This window comes from Stegostoma tigrinum, chromosome 3 (genome assembly GCF_030684315.1).
Source record: "Stegostoma tigrinum isolate sSteTig4 chromosome 3, sSteTig4.hap1, whole genome shotgun sequence".
Lineage (NCBI taxonomy): Eukaryota > Metazoa > Chordata > Chondrichthyes > Orectolobiformes > Stegostomatidae > Stegostoma > Stegostoma tigrinum.
Window position 1 is genome coordinate 109,296,949 of NC_081356.1, and position 21,401 is coordinate 109,318,349.

The 21,401-nt window shown below is 45.0% G+C and overlaps 1 protein-coding gene across 1 annotated transcript in view; it reads left to right on the forward strand.

Annotated features, from left to right (window-relative positions):
- thbs4a (thrombospondin 4a) overlaps window positions 1–21,401 on the forward strand; it is a 135,116-nt gene that overhangs the window by 107,930 nt on the left and 5,785 nt on the right. The window contains exons 15-20 of the mRNA XM_048528285.2: window positions 1,529–1,581; window positions 8,028–8,221; window positions 11,081–11,259; window positions 12,197–12,245; window positions 13,565–13,761; window positions 17,992–18,164. Of these exons, the coding sequence (XP_048384242.1) occupies window positions 1,529–1,581; window positions 8,028–8,221; window positions 11,081–11,259; window positions 12,197–12,245; window positions 13,565–13,761; window positions 17,992–18,164 (845 nt within the window). The remainder of the gene's footprint in view (window positions 1–1,528; window positions 1,582–8,027; window positions 8,222–11,080; window positions 11,260–12,196; window positions 12,246–13,564; window positions 13,762–17,991; window positions 18,165–21,401) is intronic.

Genomic DNA, 21,401 nt, shown 5'->3' on the forward strand with positions numbered 1-21,401 from the left:
TATCACATCAGCTCTGCATTTCTGTGTCACGTAGATTCTAGGGGTAATAGAACTAAGTGAGTGCTACCAAAATCTACTTTTAATCATAAAATCATAATAGCACTGGTATTGATAACTTAATGACAATAGAAAGTTCATAACATGCACGGTAAATTCAAACCCTTGTCATTTCTTTTTAAAGATGCAGACAGCATTTAAAGTCCCTGAATAGCTCACATGTATGCAGGACAATTTACTTTTATACCAGTTGTCCTCAACTGGTCCGAAATTAAAGTGTAAACAGAATAAATACAATAGTTTTTGACGTTGCAGTCTTAGAATTCAATCATTCAACAAAAAGCATTTCTCTGTACTGTACCTGAAGTAAAAATGCTTACTGCTGAATGTATTAAACTGGAAAGTACGTGCAAAGTATTGTTCTTGATCATCACAAAAGGTTATCAAAAAAATTCTGAAAAAATTACGCCTAAATACAATTTTTGTATATAATTACTTCAAAATAAGCATCGCTTCGAGATGTGAAACTCAAGTCACCCCTTATAAAAATCCAACATAACATGTTAAAATGCATAACTTCTCTAGTTACTGGTTGTCTTTTCTAAAAGAATATAATCTGTTTTGCTTTAACAGAATAATTTCCTCAGTCTGTACACAGGATATATCTCAGCCTCCCTCACAATCTTAGATCATTATCAATAAATTTTGCTTTGATTTGCCTGTTTCCTGTTGACTTACATTAAAAACGGAAGTTGTACTTTGGTGAAAATAGTTTATTTTGATTTGCATGTTTGTTATGTTTCCTATGGAGAGACGAAAATGATCTTTCTGGCAGAATTCTGATATGGAGGTGCTGGTATTGGACAGGGGTGGACAGGGTCAGAAATCACACGACACCAGGTTATAGTCCAACAGGTTTATTTAAAAACACAAGCTTTCAGAGCCTCACTCCTTCTTCAGGTGTTAGTGAGAGAGGTAGTATCAGACACAGAATTTATACCAAGAGATCAAAGGGTCACACAACTGATGTGGATGTATTAAACGAATCTAAGATACTGTTAAATCTTTAATCAGTTAGAAGGTTTTAATTGATTAATATGTACATGTAACTCCCTGAATTCCTTTCAAGTCACTGTACTGAGGGAACTAAAGGCCTTATCAGTATAAAGAAGAGGTGACATTTTAGTTCAGACAATGCATGTTAGGTGTGAAGCCTTATTTAGAATCTTTTTGTGTCTTGGTTTGGAGTCAGACTGTTTTTATTTCTAAAGTAGGAATTTAGAAAACGCCACATTGACTATCTATAAATTGTGGGCTTTTTGAACAAAATAGAATTCTGAAATTCCTTGTTCAGTTCCTCCAGAAAAAGGTTTTTATTCTTTGGAGTATGGTTTGCAATAACTTTCACAAATTGTAACCTTTATGTGAGGTGCTATGTGAATTTCTCGGAATATCTATCTTACTTATATGTGCAGTGTCTTGTGACCTGTTTGCTTTACCTCTAACACCCACTGTTTCTTTCTGTTTACAGTCAGACATTGATAATGATCTTGTTGGAGATTCCTGTGACACAAATCAAGACAGGTACCTTACTGCAATGGTCAGATATTTCTGAAATGTGCTGTCTCTCCTTGGTAAGAAAGGAGACGTTGTCCTCCCTGTGCTGTCTGAAAGGCTGCATAAATTTATTTTAACAGCTCGGGAGAGGCTAATGAAACATTAGATGCCTTTTTGGAATTCTGTAACATATGTATAAAAATCACTGATATACTTTGTTCAGCACAATAAGCTCTAAAATGATGCTTGGCAATTAAATTTTAAAAAGATGTCTATTGTATCTAATCCAGACTTCAACATTTGAAGTTTCATGGTTGAATGTTCAACGAAAAATAAGTTAATATCACAGTCCATTGGAGGATCAGTCCTTGGGCTATGTGAAATGCTATCTGCCTATCTTCCACTGGTCTTATCTCTCTTTGGTGATTTACTCCCTTTTTACAATCTGCTTTGTCAAACATAGTACTCCTTTTTGAGTGAGAATAATGAGTCTACAGGGCTCTGGCCATGACAGTCTCTTAAATACCTGCTAGAATACTCTTTGAATTGGTCTAACGTAACATTTCCTGCTGTCTGGCAGAAAAAAGGTGTAACAGTTCCTGGAGGTGTAGTGGTTTTGATCACGGCTTAAGCCAACTTACTATCAGTGCCTTGCTAAAGTGTGAAGGTCACTATGAGCTCTGTAGGCAAGAGTTCACATCTCAACATTGTGTACTTCAGTATGGATATCTCAAAAGACTATTTTACCATTTTAATCTGTTTGGGTTTAAATAACAGCGTAGCTCTGATGCAGGGTCTCTAGACTCAAACCGTTACCTTGCTCTCTCTCCATGGATAATAAAATGTGAGGCTGGATGAACACAGCAGGCCAAGCAGCATCTCAGGAGCACAAAAGCTGACGTTTCGGGCCTAGACCCTTCATCAGAGAGGGGGATGGGGGGAGGGAACTGGAATAAATAGGGAGAGAGGGGGAGGCGGACCGAAGATGGAGAGTAAAGAAGATAGGTGGAGAGAGTGTAGGTGGGGAGGTAGGGAGGGGATAGGTCAGTCCAGGGAAGACGGACAGGTCAAGGAGGTGGGATGAGGTTAGTAGGTAGTGGGGGGTGCGGCTAGGGGTGGGAGGAAGGGATGGGTGAGAGGAAGAACCGGTTAGGGAGGCAGAGACAGGTTGGACTGGTTTTGGGATGCAGTGGGTGGGGGGGAAGAGCTGGGCTGGTTATGTGGTGCAGTGGGGGGAGGGGACGAACTGGGCTGGTTGAGGGATGCAGTAGGGGAAGGGGAGATTTTGAAACTGGTGAAGTCCACATTGATACCAAGATAATAAAATGTGAGGCTGGACGAACACAGCAGGCCAAGCAGCATCTCAGGAGCACAAAAGCTGACGTTTCGGGCCTAGGCCCTTCATCAGAGAGGGGGATGGGGGCAGGGAACTAGAATAAATAGGGAGAGAGGGGGAGGCGGACTGAAGATGGAGAGTAAAGAAGATAGGTGGAGAGAGTGTAGGTGGGGAGGTAGGGAGGGGATAGGTCAGTCCAGGGAAGACGGACAGGTCAAGGAGGTGGGATGAGGTTAGTAGGTAGTGGGGGGTGCGGCTAGGGGTGGGAGGAAGGGATGGGTGAGAGGAAGAACCGGTTAGGGAGGCAGAGACAGGCTGGACTGGTTTTGGGATGCAGTGGGTGGGGGGGAAGAGCTGGGCTGGTTGTGTGGTGCAGTGGGGGGAGGGGATGAACTGGGCTGGTTTAGGGATGCAGTAGGAGAAGGGGAGATTTTGAAACTGGTGAAGTCCACATTGATACCATATGGCTGCCGGGTTCCCAGGCGGAATATGAGTTGCTGTTCCTGCAACCTTCGGGTGGCATCATTGTGGCAGTGCAGGAGGCCCATGATGGACATGTCATCAAGAGAATGGGAGGGGGAGTGGAAGTGGTTTGCGACTGGGAGGTGCAGTTGTTTTTTGCGAACTCACCTCAGCTGCTGCCGCCCACCCCGATCCTCCCACCGCCGACGGAACCCCGCCCACGGTCTCCGCCGACGGAACCCCGCCCACGGCCGACGCCGACGGAACCCCGCCCATGGCCGACGGAACCCCGCCCACGGCCGACGGAACCCCGCCCACGGCCGACGGAACCCCGCCCACGGCCGACGACCTCATCGCTCCGCCCACAACCTCCACAGCCTGCAACCCCAGAGGAGACAGCCACACTGAGCCCTGCCGCATCTTCACCATCCCCCCAGACCTCCCACTGACTGAGGACGAACGGCCAGTCCTTAGCAAGGGGCTCACCTTTGTCCCCCTACAACCACACATCAACGAATACCAGTCACGGTCGGACATAGAGCAGTTTTTCCGCCGTCTTCGCCTCCATGCCTACTTCTTCAACCGGGAACCCAACCCTCCTTCCACTGACCCCTTCACCCGCTTCCAACACAAGTCCTCCTCCTGGACACCACCCCCAGGCCTCCTACCCTCCCTCGACCTCTTCATCTCCAACTGCCGTCGAGACATCAACCGCCTCAACCTCTCCACCCCTCTCACCCACTCCAACCTCTCCCCCGCAGAACAGGCAGCCCTCCGCTCCCTCCGCTCCAACCCCAACCTCACCATCAAACCCGCAGACAAGGGTGGCGCAGTGGTAGTATGGCGCACTGACCTCTACATCGCCGAGGCCAGACGCCAACTCTCCGACACCACCTCCTACCGCCTCCTCGATCATGACCCCACACCCGAGCACCAAACCATCATCTCCAACACCATTCACGACCTCATCACCTCAGGGGACCTCCCACCCACAGCCTCCAACCTCATTGTTCCCCAACCCCGCACGGCCCGTTTCTATCTCCTTCCCAAAATCCACAAACCTGCCTGCCCTGGTCGACCCATCGTCTCAGCCTGCTCCTGCCCCACCGAACTCATCTCCACCTATCTGGACTCCATTTTCTCCCCTTTGGTCCAGGAACTCCCCACCTACGTCCGTGACACCACCCACGCCCTCCACCTCCTCCAGGACTTCCAATTCCCTGGCCCCCAACACCTCATTTTCACCATGGACGTCCAGTCCCTGTACACCTGCATTCCGCATGGAGATGGCCTCAAGGCCCTCCGCTTCTTCCTGTCCCGCAGGCCCGACCAGTCCCCCTCCACCGACACTCTCATCCGCCTAGCTGAACTCGTCCTCACACTCAACAACTTCTCTTTTGACTCCCCCCACTTCCTACAGACTAAGGGGGTGGCCATGGGCACCCGCATGGGCCCCAGCTATGCCTGCCTCTTTGTAGGTTACGTGGAACAGTCCCTCTTCCGCACCTACACAGGCCCCAAACCCCACCTCTTCCTCCGGTACATTGATGACTGTATCGGCGCCGCCTCTTGCTCCCCAGAGGAGCTCGAACAGTTCATCCACTTCACCAACACCTTCCACCCCAACCTTCAGTTCACCTGGGCCTTCTCCAGCACATCCCTCACCTTCCTCGACCACTCAGTCTCCATCTCAGGCAACCAGCTTGTAACTGATGTCCATTTCAAGCCCACCGACTCCCACAGCTACCTAGAATACACCTCCTCCCACCCACCCTCCTGCAAAAATTCCATCCCCTATTCCCAATTCCTCCGCCTCCGCCGCATCTGCTCCCACGACAAGACATTCCACTCCCGCACATCCCAGATGTCCAAGTTCTTTAAGGACGGCAACTTTCCCCCCACGGTGATCGAGAACGCCCTTGACCGCGTCTCCCGCATTTCCCGCGACACATCCCTCACACCCCGCCCCCGCCACAACCGCCCCAAGAGGATCCCCCTCCTTCCCACACACCACCCTACCAACCTCCGGATACAACGCATTATCCTCCGACACTTCCGCCATTTACAATCCGACCCCACCACCCAAGACATTTTTCCATCCCCTCCCCTGTCTGCTTTCCGGAGAGACCACTCTCTCCGTGACTCCCTTGTTCGCTCCACACTGCCCTCCAACCCCACCACACCCGGCACCTTCCCCTGCAACCGCAGGAAATGCTACACTTGTCCCCACACCTCCTCCCTCACCCCCATCCCAGGCCCCAAGATGACATTCCACATCAAGCAGAGGTTCACCTGCACATCTGCCAATGTGGTATACTGCATCCACTGTACCCGGTGCGGCTTTCTCTACATTGGGGAAACCAAGCGGAGGCTTGGGGACCGCTTTGCAGAACACCTCCGCTCAGTTCGCAAAAAACAACTGCACCTCCCAGTCGCAAACCATTTCCACTCCCCCTCCCATTCTCTTGATGACATGTCCATCATGGGCCTCCTGCAGTGCCACAATGATGCCACCCGAAGGTTGCAGGAACAGCAACTCATATTCCGCCTGGGAACCCTGCAGCCATATTGTATCAATGTGGACTTCACCAGTTTCAAAATCTCCCCTTCCCCTACTGCATCCCTCAACCAGCCCAGTTCGTCCCCTCCCCCCACTGCACCACACAACCAGCCCAGCTCTTCCCCCCCACCCACTGCATCCCAAAACCAGTCCAACCTGTCTCTGCCTCCCTAACCGGTTCTTCCTCTCACCCATCCCTTCCTCCCACCCCTAGCCGCACCCCCCACTACCTACTAACCTCATCCCACCTCCTTGAATTGTCCGTCTTCCCTGGACTGACCTATCCCCTCCCTACCTCCCCACCTACACTCTCTCCACCTATCTTCTTTACTCTCCATCTTCGGTCCGCCTCCCCCTCTCTCCCTATTTATTCCAGTTCCCTCCCCCCATCCCCCTCTCTGATGAAGGGTCTGGGCCCGAAACGTCAGCTTTTGTGCTCCTGAGATGCTGCTTGGCCTGCTGTGTTCATCCAGCCTCACATTTTATTATCTTGGAATCTCCAGCATCTGCAGTTCCCATTATCTCTCTCTCCATGGATGCTGTTTAAACCACTGTCATCTCCAGCATTTGTTGTTTTTAGTACAAATTCCACCATCTGCAGTAATTTGCTGCTAACTGCATTGCATCCAGCTCATTGTAAGTAATTTCTTCACTCCTAAACAGTATTTAATAAAGAATGCTTACTACAAGCACAACAAATACTTCATCAAATTGTTAGCAGGCAGTGCTGAATCAGATAAACATGCAAAAGATTTCTCATTCTTCCTGTAGATTATTTTCGCTACTTCAGCGTTGAAATCATCATCAGCGTGCAACTTGCAGACTTTACAAGCTTTTGCACTGTTTTCTGACTTGATGTTATACTTTATTATTTATTTCACTTATAACAATATTGGAAATTAAAGCCCAATATCCTGCCAGGATATCAAATGCTGTTAAAGCATGTCTATGTGGGAAAAGTTTGCTAGTTAAACTATGTAAGTCCTGAATTTAATTGGATTTTTCCAGATGTCCTGCCGTAGCTAATGAGAGAATTGGTGGAGCCTGTGGAGATGTGTTTCATTTGGTCAGAAATGATAGTCTTACACCATTTCTGTGGAGTTTGGCTGAGCTTCCAAAGCTGTGGAGGTAGATTGAGAAATAAGGATGGATATTCAGGGACTAGACACGCTAAAGTGCTGTCCAGCTGACATGTTCATGAGCATCCTTTTTTTCAGGCTGTCTTTAGATGTCAACACAGTTGACATAGGTATGCCATATTGATGGCAAAATCAAGACAGAGTCTCAAACAAAAACAGAAATTGCTGGCAAAACTCAACAGGTCTTGCAGTATATATAGGGAGAAAACAGAGTTAACATTTTGAGTCCAGTGACTCTTCATCAGAATGGCTGATGTAAAAGAATACATTCTTGGTTCAATTTTTACCTAATTCCATTAATATTTGAGGATAGTGTACCTTACAAGAGTCTATTTTGGAATGACCTGCTGGTGGGAAGGACCCTCTACCAGGGCTGACCATTTGGTATTTGGCTACAGGAAGATCATGTACATTGTACACACAAATTTATAGTATGTACTTTCACTGTCTCCCACCATGAGGTGGAAAATTATGCCTATAAAATACACTCAAATATCAATGGGATTGGTTCATGATCAGCCCATGCAAATATTTGGTCTGGCTACCCAATGGTCAAAACACACTTGCCATGAGTATCTGGCAGCCATTTAAAACCACAGTAGCAGCAGTAATATTATGTGTCTTCCTTAAAGTAAGTGGAAAATATGTAACTTGACAAATCTTACAACGTTTCAACAGTTAAAAGTTCTAAAAATAGACTAATGTTGAATTTTCTCATATTGACACTTCCATTCATGTCTGATGATGTTCTATCTTAGAGTGTAACAGACCAAGTTCATCAGAAGGTGTGCATGAGTGTATGATTCTGAGCTTGGGTTCTACAGTTTATTTCCTGTGATATAAATGTAAATGATAAAGAAAAGTGTATTTTAAAGTTATAATGATTTATAAAATATTTATATTAGCTATTTCAAACACAAGTCTAGCAAAAAGATAACATGCTATTATATTTCAAAACACTGCTTTACGTTACCAGTGATGGAGATGGACACCAAGACAGCAATGACAACTGCCCCACCGTCATTAACAGCTCTCAGTTGGACACAGATAAGGATGGGCTTGGAGATGAGTGTGATGACGATGATGACAATGATGGAATTCCAGATGTATTTCCACCTGGACCAGATAATTGCAGGCTGGTAGCTAATCCAGGGCAGGAGGATGATAACTGTGAGTCTGAATGCTACTTGTGTTCAAATTTTAATGGGACCGTACTCAAATCAACGGAGTTTTAGACCAATGCATCAACTATCTTTCTAGCCACTTCTTCTAAGGCCCTGGGATGAGGTCCATCAGAATCTGGGCACTTGTCAGCTCATGGGTTGAATAATTTACTTTGGGCCATTTCTCTGGTGATTGCGATTTTCCTGAGTAATTCCCTCCCTTCTATGTTCTGATTTAACTCTGTTTATGGAGGTAACTCATACCACAGCCACTACCAGACTGATCATGTTGGTGGACTCCTCCATCCTTCAGTCTAGCTTATGGAGTGCCTCTGACAAACTTGCCTGCTGCTCCTGTGCGTGCCTGTGCATTTTGTCAAAGAGTGTATTTAGGAAGCACAGAGGGCAGGGAGTTTTGGAAGATGAAATGATGACAGCCAGTATGCAAGCAATAGTGACAGTCGTAGTCTATGAACATTGATGAGGGCTGTGTGCAGTGGGACATTTGTGTGAGTGCTGGCCCTGTCACTGTAAAAGTGGTAGAGAGATGATTGTGGCACTTACTTTGCAAAGCACAGGAGATCATGGAGCTTCTCAGGGGTATCAGTATGGCTTTGGGCAGGAGAGGTCTTGTCAAGCAAATTTGATTGAGTTTTTTTTAGGAAGTGATGGAGATGAGCGATAAGGATAAAGCTGTCGATGTTATCTATATGGACTTTAGTAAAGCATCTGACAAGGTTCCTCATGGTAGATTGCTCCAGAAGATTAATGGAATCCATGGTGAGTTGATAAGTTGGCTTGGTCATAGAAGATGTATGATAGTTGTGGAGGGGAATTTTCCTACTGGAGGTCTGTGACCAGTGGTGCTCAACGAGGATCAGTGCTGGGACCATTTGTTGTTTACAAAATATGTAAATGATTTGGATGAAAATGTAGGTGGTCTCATTAGTAAGTTTGCAAAAGATGTGAAATTTGATGGAGTTGGGAATAGTGAGGAAGGTTCTTAAAGGATACAACATGATATAGATCAGTTTGAAAGTTGGGCGGAGAATTGGCAGGTGGAGTTTAATCTGGACAAGTGTGAGGTGATACATTTTGGGACGTCAAATGCAAAAGGAAAGTATACAGTTAATGGCAGGACCCTTTGGAGGCATGATATATAGAAGGATCTTGGGATGCAAGTCCGTAGCTCCCTGAAAGTGGCAACACAAGTATATAAGGTGGTGAAGAAGATGTATGGCATGCTTACCTTCATCAGCCAGGGCATTGAGTATAAAAGTTGGCAAATCACATTGCAGTTATATAAGACTTTACCCAGGCCACATTGGAGTATTGTGTGTAGTTCTGGTCCCCACACTGTAGGAAGGAACTGAGGCTTTGGAAAGGATGCAAAAGAGGTTTACCATGATGTTGTCTGGATTAGAATGTCTTAGATATAAGGAGAGATTGGATTATTCTTGCTAGAGTATCAAAGGCTAAGGGATGACCTGAAAGAAGTATATAAAATTATGAGAAACGTGGATAGAGTAGATAGTCCAATTCTGTTTCCTAGGGTGGAAATGTCAAATACTCAGGGACATAGGTTTAAAGTCAGCGGGGAAAGTTTAAAGGACACTTCTTCATTATGCTATTTAAAGCCCTACCTCTTTGACCAAGTTTTCATGCAAATTTTTCTGACAAAGCTCCCGTGAAGTGCCATAGGAAATCTTAGAAGGATAAAGCTGTATTAAACACAAGGCAAAACTGTTTGCAATGACATTGTTACCTCTAATATTCTACTGGCTGGCCTCGTTTCTTACACCTTCCATAAGCTTCCAACTAGTGCCAACTTAGGGATCTTGGCATTGCTAGTAATTACTCAGAGATGGGCAGGGGACTCACTGCATGGAACCTGATAAGCAAACCTTGTCAGGGTGGTACCTCTTCCAGAGCGCTTGATTGAGGGATTCAGCATTGGGATGGGAACGAACCTGCCAAGGACCTGTTCTCACTTCTGACCCTCCTCTCCCATAACTCTTACTCTGCAACTTTTCCATCGCTAGCCTGGGCAAGGGTCTTGCTTGATAATCCTGGGCCTGGGCTATGTGTATTACTAGCAGCATCCACTGCGTTCTAATAGCATTGCTGGGCAATGAAGAGCTGCTTGGCCTCCCACCCATTCAACATCCTTGATCTGGGGTGAAACTGCTGTTGCTCAGTTAATATGATGGACATTCCTGTCACGAGTTAACATGGGGCATTCCAATCGTAGGCGTGACTCACATCACCGACAGTAAATTCCACCATTATCAATGTACTTGTGTATCTTAAGACGCCCACGGCCTTTTTCTGTTTTAATAAGTTCAATTCTGTGAACCTCTAATTGCATCCTGTTTTGAATTTGCAGAATTGTTCCTGCCATTTTTCTCTGTACTCTCAAAGGGGCCAAAAATCCATGGCTCATTTGTCCTCTCCAACTGATGTCCATGTGGTGGGGATGGCCAGTGTGGCTAGGAGCAGAATGGTGGGGCAAGGGTGTCTAAAACTGGAAATGTCACTATTTCTGACCTGAAAGAGCAGCAACAACCAGTGAAGAGCATCCTCTAGGAGTCGAGTAGGGATCTATATCTGGCTCTGACTTTGTACACAAAGATTTTGAAGATAATTCATGCAAACAGGCTGTGACTATTCACCCCACTTAGATCAGCTCTGACCATTATGTAATAGTGACAAAATTTGAAACTCAACGCTGCTCCCTGGGAGCAGCTAGTGTGTGATTGTTTGGACGCAAGTTTGAAAATTCAGTGAATTCTGAGTAAAACATGCCATTGAATGTAGCAAACGAGTAATACAATACACTTTATTGTGCTTTCTTTCTTTAATTCAGTTGATGGAGTGGGAGATATCTGTGAAGGTGATTTTGATCATGATCAAATCATTGACAGAATCGATGTTTGTCCTGAGAATGCGGAGGTGACTCTGACTGATTTCAGAGCATACCAAACAGTGGTACTTGACCCTGAAGGAGATGCGCAAATTGATCCAAATTGGGTTGTACTTAATCAGGTAACTTTTTATTAAATGGACATAATGTCATAAAGCAGCAACACATCAGTTTTATACTTATCCACTTTAATTAACAACTGTCTAACCCTGAAGACCTGCCCTAACCATCTCAGGCACCATTAAATCCTGTAATTCCTTGCCTAAACATTTCCTTCCCTTTACCTCAGATCACAAAAGGGTTGTAGTGCAGAAGGAGGCCATTTAGCCCATCACGTCTGCATCAGCTCTCCAAATGTGTATCACGACTGTCCATTCCTTCTTTATGCTATGTAAAGCCCTACCACTTTGACCAAGTTTTCATTTGAATGTTGTCTGACAAAGCTCTTGTGAAGTACCTTAGGAAATCTTACTATGTTAAAGTTGTATTAAGCTTAAGATAGAACTGTTTTCAATGCCATTCTTACCTCTGTATCCAGATATTCTAATGTTCTGCTGGCTGGCCTCCTTCCATAAGCTTAAACTATTCCAAAAATATGTTGCCCACATCCTAGCTCAACCCAAGTCCTGTTCACCCCTCAGTGATCAACATTAGCTCCTGGTCTGGAACCACATTGATTTGAACATTAAATAAAAACCGAAAGGACTATGGATGCTGTAAATCAGAAACGAAAACAGAAGTTGCTGGAAAAGCTCAGCAGGTCTAGCAACATCTGTGAAGAAAAAAATCAGAGTTAACATTTTCAATCTGGTGACCGTTCCTCAGTCGGTGGAACCGAAACATTAACTCTGATTGTTTCTTCACAGATGCTGCCAGACCTGTTGAGCTTTTCCAGCAACTTTTGATTTTAACATTCCTTGATTACAAATGCTTCCATTGGCCTTACCTTCTCCTAGCTATTTTATGTAACCTCCTCCCATATGAAAGTGAAATAAAAGTATGTGTTATGTAATAGCAAATTATTATTGTCATCTTCCCTAATCACCTGATTCATTACAGGGCATGGAAATTGTGCAGACAATGAACAGTGATCCTGGTCTGGCAGTTGGTATGTGAAATTATTCAGTGCATTTCAGTGTAGAGGTGCCTGTAATTTAGCTTTAGAATATCTGTAATGTATAATAGTCACGAAACTTGATAGAACACACTCAATAAATAAAATTTGAGACCAAGTAAATAAGACTTCAGTTTCATCTTGTTTTGGAATGCAGTAAACTAAATAGGGTATGGAATGTAAAGTTCCGAAAAGAGGAGGTAAAAGTCATTATGTTTTATGAAAAATGTGATGTCTAAGTAAAACGAAGGGCAGGTCAGTGAAAAGGGTAAGGGAAGTTGGTGATCAGATGTGTTAAAGAACAAAAGACAAAAGGGAATTTTAATGTTTGCTGAGAAGGCAAAGGGGTGATCTGCTGGATACCCTCCCCATTCTTGCAGGATGAAAAATTTTGGCCAGCCCTTATCTAGCATCTTGACTACACTCTATAAAACTGCACACAGGTTAAGAATAGGTGAAAATGCAGCAGAAGGCCACCTGGGAACTTTATGAGCCATTGGTACCTGCAAACCTGCCAGTAGAAGAGTGACGCATAATCTAAAACATGGCCCCTCTCTATCAGCCCCAAGTACTAACCTTTACTTATCGTGAAAGTTCCCTGCTTTGAAGGGGATATTATAAATTAGCTCATAATAGGTTAATCACTGATGAATCCAATCAGGAACTTGGGAAAAACCAAGTTAGACCTGGAATTTGCTACCGCATGAAGTGTTGGGTGTAATCCGCACAGGTAGATTTAATGAGAAACTAGAGAAAGCAAAACGGTTTGGGGTGGCACAGTGGCTCAGTGGTTAGCACTGCTGCCTCACAGCACCAGGGACCCAGGGTTCAGTTCCATCCTCGGGCAACTGTCTGTGTGGAGTTTGCACTTTCCCCCCATGTCTGTGTGGGCTTCCTCCGGTTTCCTCCCACATACCAAAGATGTGCAGGCTAGGTGGAATGGCCATGCTAAATTGCCCGTAATGTTCAGGGATGTATAGATTAGGGGGATGCTCTATGTGTCAGTGTGGACATGTTGGGCCAAAGGACCTGTTTCCACACTGTAGGGATTCTATGATATGAATAGAAGGATATGCTGATAGAGTTTGGTGAAATAAGGTGGAAAGAGATTAGTGTGAATCATAGACCTAGTGCACATCTGACTTGTTCAGGTCCAGTAATTACAGTAAAATACTACATAATTCTGTGCAGTTTACTCTCTACTGCATTTCAGTATTACTATTTTGAGAGCATGCACACTAACCAATGACCAATCTTCTTTCTAAGGAAGCATGGGTCAGTGGCCTCACAGCTGATTTCTGGTGATCTTACAGGTTATACTGCTTTTAATGGAGTCGATTTTGAAGGTACTTTCCATGTAAACACCATGACAGATGACGACTATGCTGGCTTTATATTTGGATACCAGGATAGTTCTAGCTTCTATGTGGTCATGTGGAAACAGACTGAGCAAACCTACTGGCAAGCTACACCATTCCGTGCTGTGGCCGAGCCTGGTATCCAGCTCAAGGTACACTGAGCCCCAAGGTCAATTGTTTAGATTTTGCCAGGGACAGTCGTGTAGAATGGAAGCGGTTTTAGTAGTGTTCTAAATTTTAATTGCGCATTCTGATGAGTATGCCAGCAGGTATTGTATATGCCTACTTTGTTAATAGCAAATCCCCACCAACCTCCGGATCCGACGCATCATCCTCCGACACTTCCACCATCTGCAATCTGACCCCAACACCAAGGACATTTTTCCATCCCCACCCTTGTCTGCTTTCCAGAGGGACCACTTTCTCTGTGACTTTCTTGTCCGCTCCACACTCCCCTTCAACCCCACCACACCCAGCACTTTCCCCTACAACCGCAGGAAGTGCTATACTTGCCCCCACACCTCCTCCCTCACCCCCAACCCAGGCCTCAAGACGACTTTCCACATCAAGCAGATGCTCACCTGCACATCTGCCAATGTGGTATACTGTATCCGCTGTACCTGTTGTGGCCTCCTTACTTTGAGGCTATGCCACCTGGTTCTAGCTCCACCCACCAGTGGACACAACCTCCCCACTTCTATCTTATCTATTCCCTTCATTATTTTATATGTTTCCGTAAGATCCTCCCTCATTCTTCAAAATTCCAATAAGCACAGTCCCAGTCTACCCAAGCTTTAAGCCAACCCTCTTTACACTGGAATCAACCAAGTGAACCTCCTCTGTACCACCTCCAGAACCTGTACATCCTTTTCAAGTAAGGAGACAAAACTGTACACTATGAGATTTCTTGCAACATCACTTTGTGTTCCTCAATAACATCATGGAACATCTGTCCTTGCTAACACTTTCTGGTCTTTACATGGCAATATAAAAATAAGTTACATCTTCCTCTTGTTACTCCACTTTATCCCCCTTCTTGCACCAAAAAAAATTGCAGCATCTGTTCTCTCTGACCATCTCTACTTTCTATTTCCTTCTTTATTCCTTGTTTTTTCCATTCATGGAATGAGGGCATCGCTGGCTAGTCCAGCATTTATTGGCCGGCCCTTGTTGCCCAAAGGGCTGTTAAGAGTCAACTACATTCCTATCATTGGATAATGATTTATCAGAGACTAGTAATGTCTTACTATTTATAATAATTTTTTTATTACTGTCAGCAGAACTATTCCCTTCTTAGTTCATCATTTGTGCTCTTGCAGCTTGATAGAGGCCGATACTAAAATTAGTGTATTGTTCGGGAGTTATTTCTGCAATTTCAGCAATGTCGTTTTCCTGTTAAATGTTTGGCTTAATTTTATTTTTTGCTGCTTCCACTGCGCGTTGCAGTGACCAAGACAAGTTGGAATTTAGCATTCAGCCTGAGCATGAGAAACTTGGGTAGGAAACAATTGTGTCAACTTTAACTAAAAATAAATATATTAGGGGAAATGGCAGAATTGGACTGGGAAAGGGGTTTAGCAGAAGAAATAGTTGGGGAACTATGACAGACATTTAAGAAAATAGCTCATGACTCATTGCAAAGATACATCCCTTCAGGGTAGAGGGATTGTAGGAAGGAGATAAAGTGACCATGGTTAACCAGGGATATTAAGGACAGTGTCACCAAGTGAAAGAAACATACAATGTAGAAAAAAATTAGTGGTGTCTCAGCGGATATGAAAACTGTAAAAGCAAAAAGTTGAACAAAAGATATACCAGGGTAAACATGCAATTAATATAAAAACAAACGTTAAGAGCTCCTTGAAATGTATAAGAAGAAAAAAAAGAGAAGCCAAAGAATGAGGCTGAGGAAATTATAATCAGGAACCAGGAAACAGTTGAGGAGTTGAATAAATATTTAGCATTTTGTCTTCATGCTAGAGGACATTAATAGCATTCCAGAATTACTAAATATTCAAAGGGTCAAAAGGGTGCTGGTGGGTGGGGGGGGGGTGTTGGTGGGAGGAGTCTGAGGTTAGGGAAATAAGCACAATAACTTATTACCAGATAAAATGTACTGGGGAGACTAATCAGGCTAAAGGCCAGTAAGTCCCCTGGACATAATGGGATGGATGCTCGAATTTTGAAGGGTGTAGATAATGGATGAACTAATAGACATCTTCTGGGAGTCCTCAGATTCGGAAAAGTCCCAGACGATTGAAAAATGGAAGCTCCTAAGATGCTGCTTGTCTGCTGTGTTCATCCAGCTCCACACCTTGTTATCTATGAAAGAAAAGGTGACTTAGGCCAGTTAGCCAAACATTTGTCATTTGTAAAATCTTAGAGCCTATTATAAAAGATGTAATAGCACAGCATTTAGAAATATGGAATAAAATCAGGCAGAGTCAGCGTGGCTTCATGAAAAGGATAGTCTTGCCTGACAAATTAATTAAAGTTCTTCAAGGAAGTTACAAACGGTTTAGATAAAGGGGAACCAGTAAATGCAAAATACTTGGATTTCCAAAAGACACTTGATAAAGTACCATACATAATAAGATGAGAATCCATGGTGTTGGGGGCAATATGTTAGCATGGAAAGAAGATTGGCTAATTAATAGAAGTCAGAGACTTGAGATAAAGGCAATATTTTTAGGAGTGCAATCTGTAACTAGTGAAATGTCACAGGGGTCAGTGTTAGAGCCACAAATGTTTACTAAATATATATATATTAATGACTAGAATGATGGAAATGAATATACTATTGCTAAGTTTGTCTTGTCAGATGGAGTATAGTGTGGGAAATTAAATGCAGAATGCTACAGCATCATGGAATTTGCAGATCCTAGTGCATTAATCACAAAAAGCCAGCATCCAAGTTCATCAGGTATTAGAGAATGTTGGTCTTTGAAATGAGGGAATATAGTATAAAAATAGGGAAGTCCAACTAAAACTATACAAGGCACTAGTTAAAACCACCTGGAATACCGTAAGCAGTTTTGGTTCTCTTTTCTATGGAAAGGTATACTGGCATTAGAGGAGGGCCAGAGAAGGAATGTATTGAAATAAAAATTGAAAGATTTGCGGATGCTAAAAATCAGAAATAACGTGAATATTGCTGGAAAAGCTCAGCAGGTCTGGCAGCGTTAGTGGAGAGAAATTAGCATTACCATTTCAGGCCCAGTGACTCAAGGACAGTTCTGAGAGAGGGTCACTGGACATAGAAACATAGAAGATAGGAGCTGGAGGAGGCCATTCAGCCCTTCAAGCCTGCTCTGTCATTCATCATGACCATGGATAATCGTCCAAGTCAAAAGCCTAATCCTGCTTTCTCCCCATAACCTTTAATCCCATTCACCCCAAGGGCTATATCTAGCCACCTTTTGAATACATTCAATGTTTTGGCATCAACTACTTCCTGTGATAATGAATTCGACAGGCTCACCACTCTTGGGGTTAAGAAATGTCTCCTCAAATCCATCCTACATTTCTTTTTAAGATTAGAGTCCCTACAGTGTGGAAACAGGCCCTTCGGCCCAACAAGTCCACACTGCCCCTTAGAGCATCCCACCCAGACCCATCCCCTATAACCCACACACCCCTGAACACTACAGGCAATTTAGCATGGCCAATCCACCTAACCAACACATCTTTGGACTGTGGGAGGAAACTAAGGGTACCCGGAGGAAACCCACACAGACATGGGGAGAATGTGCAAACTCCGCACAGACAGTTACCCGAGGCTGGAATCGAACCCAGGTCCCTGGTGCTACAAGGCTGCAGTGCTAACCACTGAGCCACTGTGCCGCCCTAAATGGTCTACTCCGAATCCTCAGACTGTGACCTCTGGTTCTGAACACACCCACTATAAGGAACATCCTCCCTGCATCAACCCTGTCTAGTCCTGTTAGAATTTTATAAGTCTCTGTGAGATCCCCCCCCCCCTCCATTCGTCTGAATTCCAGCAAAAGCAATCCTCAGCTAGTCAATCTCTCCTCATACATCAGTCCTGCCATCCCTGGCATCAGTCTGGTAAACCTTTGCTGCAATCCCTTGAGAGCAAGAGCTGAAAAGGAGACCAAAACTGCACATAATATTCTAGGTGTGGCCTCACCAAGGTTCTGTATAACAGTAACAACATTTCCCTGTTCTTATACTGGAAACCTCTCATAATGAAGGCCAACATACCACTACATAACTCAGATCTCTCTCCTCAGATGCAATTTCTGTGTTTGGTAAAGAAATAAATTTGTTTTCGCAAAGTTGACATTTCACCTTTTTAATTGCGTATTGAGATTGATACAACTTGTATACGTCCTAATTTCCTGTCAAAATTGGTCTTTTAGGCTGTCAAGTCAAACACTGGACCTGGTGAGCATCTACGAAATGCGCTCTGGCATACAGGAGACACCACAGACCAGGTCCGACTGCTATGGAAAGACCCCAGAGATGTGGGTTGGGAAGATAAGATTTCTTACCGGTGGTTTTTGCAGCATAGACCACAGGTTGGATATATCAGGTAGGGTGGAAATCTATTGCTATATATGAATCATGCCCAGTGGGTTCTCTTCATAGAATCATAGAATCCCTACAGTGTGGAAGGAGGCCATTCAACCCATCGGGCTGACACTCAGCCGTCCCAAGAGCATCTCACCCAGATCCTTACCCGTCACCCAATCCCTGTAACTCTGCATTTCCCATTGCTAACCCACATAGCCTGCACATTCCCAGGCCCAATGGGCAATTTAGCATCACCAATCCACCTAACCTGCACATCTTTGGACTGTGGGAAGAAGCCAGGGCATCTGAGAAAACCCACATTCCACACAGACAGTCATCCAAGGGTGGAACTGAACCTGGTTCTGTGGCGCTGTGAGGTAGCATGCTAACTGCTGAGCCACCGTGCCACCCCAAGCTGGGGACCTCTGAATTACCCATCCAACATAGCCAGTAAACTACTAATAGTCACAGTTAGAGAGACTCAATGGGTGCTTGCTGTGATTTGTGTACAAATGCAGTAACTTTAGACATTAGGCTGATGATGAGTTTATTCAAAACTCACTGCACAAGTGTTGGCATCTTTGTATCCAATGCCTAGAGTCATACAGCTTGAAAACAGACCCTTCAGTCCTTGTTATATGCTTCATACAGCCAATGATACGGCACGTATTTGAATAGTAGATATAAACTAAGTTCACTACAGAAATTTGAGCATTGTGCATTCTCTTTTAAGTACATTTTTAACACAATGACTAGTGTTAATTGTTCCCAAATAACCTCATGGGTATTGAAAACCTATTTTTGCAAGTGTGGAGTCATGTTCTGTCAACTGTTAAATGTTTTTTTAGAATTTTCATTCACCTTCTGTTTTTGAGCATCTGATTTGACATTAAATTCTTTTCTTTTTATTGTGTGATGCATTTTGATAAAACTATACCTATTAACCACATTCACACCCACACCCAAAGTGAAACTATTTACAGTTACCAAAATCAAATCAATTCACAATATAGAAATGCATTAGGGATACAATTCATTATTACATGAGATAATAGAGGATATTTGCCCCAATTCTGTAGCTGCGAATTCATTTCACAAATTGACTAGTATTCTGTGAAGAATTTCCTGATGTCAATCCCAAACAATTCAACTAGCTTGAGGGGCTGAATGGTTTCTTTCTGTACGTATGTTCCATTACCTCAATAAGAGCAGCCACATCTTGTACCAAATATTTCTCCTTTTTATGTTTTTTTTAATACATCAGAATAAAATTTCATCAATGTTTTGATCACTTGTGTACACAGTTAGGAAGTAATTACTGTTAATATTCCAAACATATTTGAAACAACCAAATTGAGGAAACAGTTAATGTTCAAATAGAAGTGATAATGGGAACTGCAGATGCTGGAGAATCCAAGATAATAAAATGTGAGGCTGGATGAACACAGCAGGCACAGCAGCATCTCAGGAGCACAAAAGCTGACATTTCGGGCTTAGACCCTTCATCAGAGAGGGGGATAGGGTGAGGGTTCTGGAATAAATAGGGAGAGAGGGGTAGGCGGACCGAAGATGGAGAGAAAAGAAGATAGGTGGAGAGGAGAGTATAGGTGGGGAGGTAGGGAGGGGATAGGTCAGTCCAGGGAAGACGGACAGGTCAAGGAGGTGGGATGAGGTTAGTAGGTAGGAGATGGAGGTGCGGCTTGGGGTGGGAGGAAGGGATGGGTGAGAGGAAGAACAGGTTAGGGAGGCAGAGACAGGTTGGACTGGTTTTGGGATGCAGTGGGTGGAGGGGAAGAGCTGGGCTGGTTGTGTGGTGCAGTGGGGGGAGGGGACAAACTGGGCTGGTTTTGGGATGCAGTGGGAGAAGGGGAGATTTTGAAGCTGGTGAAGTCCACATTGATACCATTGGGCTGCAGGGTTCCCAAGCGGAATATGAGTTGCTGTTCCTGCAACCTTCGGGTGGCATCATTGTGGCACTGCAGGAGGCCCATGATGGACATGTCATCTAAAGAATGGGAGGGGGAGTTGAAATGGTTTGCGACTGGGAGGTGCAGTTGTTTATTGCGAACCGAGCGGAGGTGTTCTACAAAGCGGTCGCCAAGCCTCTGCCTGGTTTCCCCAATGTAGAGGAAGCCACACCGGGTACAGTGGATGCAGTATACCACATTGGCAGATGTGCAGATGAACCTCTGCTTAATATGGAAAGTCATCTTGGGGCCTGGGATAGGGGTGAGGCAGGAGGTGTGGGGGCAAGTGTAGCACTTCCTTCGGTTGCAGGGGAAGGTGCCGGGCGTGGTGGGATTGGAGGGCAGTGTGGAACGAACAAGGGAGTTACGTAGAGAGTGGTCTCTCTGGAAAGCAGACAAGGGTGGGGATGGAAAAATGTCTTGGGTGGTGGGGTCGGATTGTAGATGGCATAAGTGTCGGAGGATGATGTGTTGTATCCGGAGGTTGGTGGGGTGGTGTGTGAGAATGAGGGGGATCCTCTTTGGGCGGTTGTGGCGGGGGCGGGGTGTGAGGGATGTGTTGCGGGAAATGCGGGAGACTCGGTCAAGGGCGTTCTCAACCACTGTGGGGGGAAAGTTGCGGACCTTGAAGAACTTGGACATCTGGGAGGTGCGGGAGTGGAATGCCTCATCGTGGGAGCAGATGCGGCGGAGGCGGAGGAATTGGGAATAGGGGATGGAATTTTTGCAGGAGGGTGGATGGGAGGAGGTGTATTCTAGGTAGCTGTGGGAGTTGGTGGGCTTGAAATGGACATCAGTTACAAGCTGGTTGCCTGAGATGGAGACTGAGAGGTCCAGGAAGCTGAGGGATGTGCTGGAGATGGCCCAGGTGAACTGAAGGTTGGGGTGGAAGGTGTTGGTGAAGTGGATGAACTGTTCGAGCTCCCCTGGGGAGCAAGAGGCGGCGCCGATACATTCATCAATGTAACGGAGGAAGAGGTGGGGTTTGGGGCCTGTGTAGGTGCAGAAGAGGGGCTGTTCCATGTAACCTACAAAGAGGCAGGCATAGCTGGGGCCCATGCGGGTGCCCATGGCCACCCCCTTAGTCTGTAGGAAGTGGGCGGAATTGAAAGAGAAGTTGTTGAGGGTGAGGACAAGTTCGGCTAGGCAGATGAGGGTGTCGGTGAAGGGGGATTGGTTGGGCCTGCGGGACAGGAAGAAGCGGAGGGCCTGGAGGCCATCTGCATGCGGAATACAGGTGTATAGGGACTGGACGTCCATGGTGAAAATGAGGTGTTGGGGGACAGGGA